General features: G+C 43.8%; 1 protein-coding gene across 1 annotated transcript; it reads left to right on the top strand.

The window, feature by feature from the left end:
- The first annotated feature begins 918 nt into the window (after positions 1–918).
- Positions 919–3527, top strand: LOC138794107 (odorant receptor 131-2-like). The gene is made up of 3 exons (XM_069972873.1): positions 919–1001; positions 1760–1970; positions 2489–3527. The coding sequence occupies exon 3, from the start codon at positions 2491–2493 to the stop codon at positions 3481–3483; it is 993 nt and encodes a 330-aa protein (XP_069828974.1). The 5' UTR covers positions 919–1001; positions 1760–1970; positions 2489–2490; the 3' UTR covers positions 3484–3527.
- The last annotated feature ends 244 nt before the right edge of the window (positions 3528–3771 follow it).

Genomic DNA, 3771 nt, shown 5'->3' with positions numbered 1-3771 from the left:
TTCTTCCCCAGGGCTGAAGTGAGTGAGTGAGGGGGGGGGCTTTTATCAAGTTTCTCCCTATTGCCAAAATGACCTAGAAACTGCCCTGCAGAACACTATGCTTTATTGATTGAATATGTTTATGGAACACTTTGGGGAGCAAGTGTCCTTGCTCCCCACGGTATTCCATAAACGTGGACGACACCGAGCAGGGAGGGAGAGAGGTGCCCGTGCATCTAACTACCTCCCCCCTCCCTCCCTGCTCGGTGCTGCTGCCACATATACACTGTACTACTACTCCCATCATGTGCTCATAGTATGATCACGATGGGGAGTAGTACCATGGCCAATCCCCAGCACCGCCCCCCCCCCCCAGCCCCACCGCCGCTGCTGCCACCACATTCACGCTATACAACTCCTTCCATCATGTGCTCATAGTATGAGCATTGTAGAAGCTCGGAGACACTTGCTTGCCAGGAGAGCTTCGGGAGAATGACAGAGGCTTTGGGAACTTCCAGCGCCTCTGTCATTCTCCTGAAGCTCTCCCAGCAGCCGATTGTCTCCGAGCTCATTTTTACGTCGATTTGCCCCATCTGCGCCTAAAAAAGGCATTTCGCCTTTTCATACATGTTCCCCCTGGTGTACAAAGGTAGCTAGCTGCCAACCATGTAACCATCTACTCATAGATCTTTAGGATATGGTGATTTGATATAATATGTGACCGGTCTAATAATAGACATCACCAGGTGTGCACAGGTAGATAACTTTGGTTCACATTCCCATATAACACATGAGGATTCTCCATTAGCACCTGGTAATGTGTCACTGGGGACGGTGCTGAGGATGGAACATCTCCATGGGAAATCACCACATTGTCACATCATTGCTCTTCTGCTAATTATTCTCATTATATGTTTAATGATATAGAAGATTGAAGACTATAAATACCGCCATCTCACTGAACAGCGGCACAAAGCACCTATACTGATCTACAATCTCACCCCCAGGGTTACATCATCACGGTGAGTATACAGCATGTATATGACATATGGTAGAGAGGAAATCTTGACCGCTACACTGCTGAATCCTGGTGTTAGAAATGTATGACCCCATCATATATTGACTTCTGGGGTCAACTATATCTGGTGGGCAGCACAGTTGCTGAGTCGTTTCAGGACTAGGGTTCTGGATTCAAGTCTAGCCTAGCAAACCTGCAATAGGTTTTATATTTTCCCCATGTTTGGGCAGGTTTCCTCCCACACTCGAAAATTTTTGGAGGACTAAGTGCACCCGTGTAGTCATCACCCATTGACCTCAATAGTCACCCATGTAATATTACAATTCCTTTCGGTTCTTCTCTAGTAGCCAATTACCTCATAGGTTGGGTGTCATCCCAATCGTGTAAAACAAGAGAAATTTGATGTATAAAAAGACATTTACCAAATGAGAAGGCAGTGCTAGGGTCTAGTTTACCATCTCACTTTAATATACAAACTAGTGGTTACTAGAAACTTACCAATGGGAAAGCAATTGACAATAACTGATTGGAAAGTACCAAAAAAGAAGAGGTGAACAGAAACAAGTGACCAGCTTTGGTAAGAATCACTTCAAATAATTAAAATACTACAAAAGGTAACAGCCTAATCAATAGGATCCTGTCACCGCTTTTCAGATTTTTTTTTTTTAATTATTAGAACCTTTTTAGTAAGTTTTTTTAAATTAAATTAAGAAAAAAAAAAATTTCTTTAGTTTTGTTCAGATTTTGCTTCTCCCTGTGCAGAGACGACCGGGCTTGTGATAAAGAACAGGTTGTTCGATACGCATCTAAATACCAATAAAGAGAGTTTCTACGATGCTGGTTGTCCACATGCTGGATCTCCTCTTTAGGATACATTCACCAGCTTATGGCGGCAGTGGTTTCTTTCCATGTGGTGGTCCTAGCAAGTTTGGATGTGACATAAACCATGGTTAAAGGAGCCTTCTGAGAGCCGGTAAGCTTATCTATTGCTTTGTGTTTATATTGGACAGATGACTCGAGGTCTCAGTCTCCAATCTATTAGAGCCCTTTAGAACCTGTCGGATGAACTATCATTGGGCCAACAGTTATCTCTCCTATCCTCCCCATACACAAGAAAGTTCAGTACTGTCGAACATTCATGTGTTCTCTGGTGCCAAGTCATATTTCCCAGAAGAAAGGTGTCAGGTGGCAAAAAAACAGCATACCTGACCTTTCTCCCAATAGAATTCATCTGTTAGTGGAGAGCTGGGAGGCCACCATATACCTTCTACAGTCGGCAGAACTCAACACTGCCAGAAGGTTCTGCCGGCTTTAGTATAGGATGTATGGGCACATAAAGAAGATGCACAAACCATAGCACTTACCTCCTCTTAATAGCAAGGCAATGCCTGTCGAGACAAAAAGAAAGTTTCAATCCTTATCCCGCACCAAATTGTTTAGAAAGTGCCGAGACGTTAAATCAGCCACTTTGTTCTGTTTGTGAATCCCTAGGTATGAAAATCCTTGAAGAAAAGAACAATTGTCCAAGAATGGTTAACTTATCACTGCTCCAAAGCAACATGAGTGATGTGTCCATCCCATCCAACAAGCTGGTCGAATACGCAAGACTGACCTTAATACTCCTAATCATACTGGGCTATTGTTTCTTCACCTGCTTTATCACAATGATACTGAATGTTTTTTTCATGACCTCACACCTGCGAGACAATACCAGATATGTCCTCTTTGTCTACATGCTGGTCAATGATACATACTTCCTCTACTCGGGCCTCTATTTTTTGCTTGGGTCCCTCTACGAATTACATGTTCCTGTACCATTGTGTTTCTTCTTGTATACTCTGTCTACTGTAGCCTTTAAAGTAACCCCCTACAGCCTGGCGGCCATGGCTGTAGAACAATATGTGGCTATTTGTCATCCACTGCGGCGTGTGGAGCTCTGCACAACTTACAGAGCTCATGTGACATTCGCCATGATATTCACATGGTTGGCCATCCCATGTGCAATTGAACTATGCTTCATGTTCTCCTCAATGACGAATATATTTAATCTTCACATTATATGTAGGCAGAATTTGCTGGTAGTAAGTCCCATCCAATTTGTCATAAGGTCCATCACTCTTGTTTTATGCTTCTCCATAGTGGGATTAGTCATCTTCATTACCTACGTCAAGATTATGCTGGTTGCTCATAGACTAAGTTCTGGCTCTTCTTCAGCTTCAAAAGCTGGGAAGACCGTCATGCTCCATGCGTTTCAGTTACTTTTATGCATGGGGTCCCTATTGTCAAATTTAACAGAGTCCTTTCAGATGAAACAGGCCGAGCTTCAACCCCTTATTAATTTTTTTATATTTACATGCCTACCAAGACTCCTCAGTCCTATGATTTATGGATTCCGCGACGAAGCATTGAGAAAGTATATGAAATCATCTTTAGCACGTTTTGTTCATAACTTTAATGGTAGGAATGAAGGGTGGGTCTTCAGATGACCAGAATGGGACCAAATAGTTGGCTTAAAGGGGTATTCCGGGTGATATTTCTATGAAGGTTGGACACTCATAAAAAAACATTGTCAGGAGCCGACGCCTGCCGGCACTTCTGGCTCCTGACATCAGCACGCGGGAGAGCGCCCTGCTAGCCGTAAGGGCACTTCTTGCCTGGCAGTATCCTAAGTAACCAGTGTCACGGCCGGGGGCGCATCACACACAAATCCGGCCCTGGGGCTGGGACTTCAGTCCCTATATACTACTACCCCCACCATGTTCTAGTTACCTGCT

The sequence above is a fragment of the Dendropsophus ebraccatus genome, chromosome 5 (assembly GCF_027789765.1).
Source record: "Dendropsophus ebraccatus isolate aDenEbr1 chromosome 5, aDenEbr1.pat, whole genome shotgun sequence".
NCBI classification, from domain to species: domain Eukaryota; kingdom Metazoa; phylum Chordata; class Amphibia; order Anura; family Hylidae; genus Dendropsophus; species Dendropsophus ebraccatus.
Note: the sequence above shows the minus strand (reverse complement) of the source record. Positions and strands in the feature narration are given on the sequence as shown.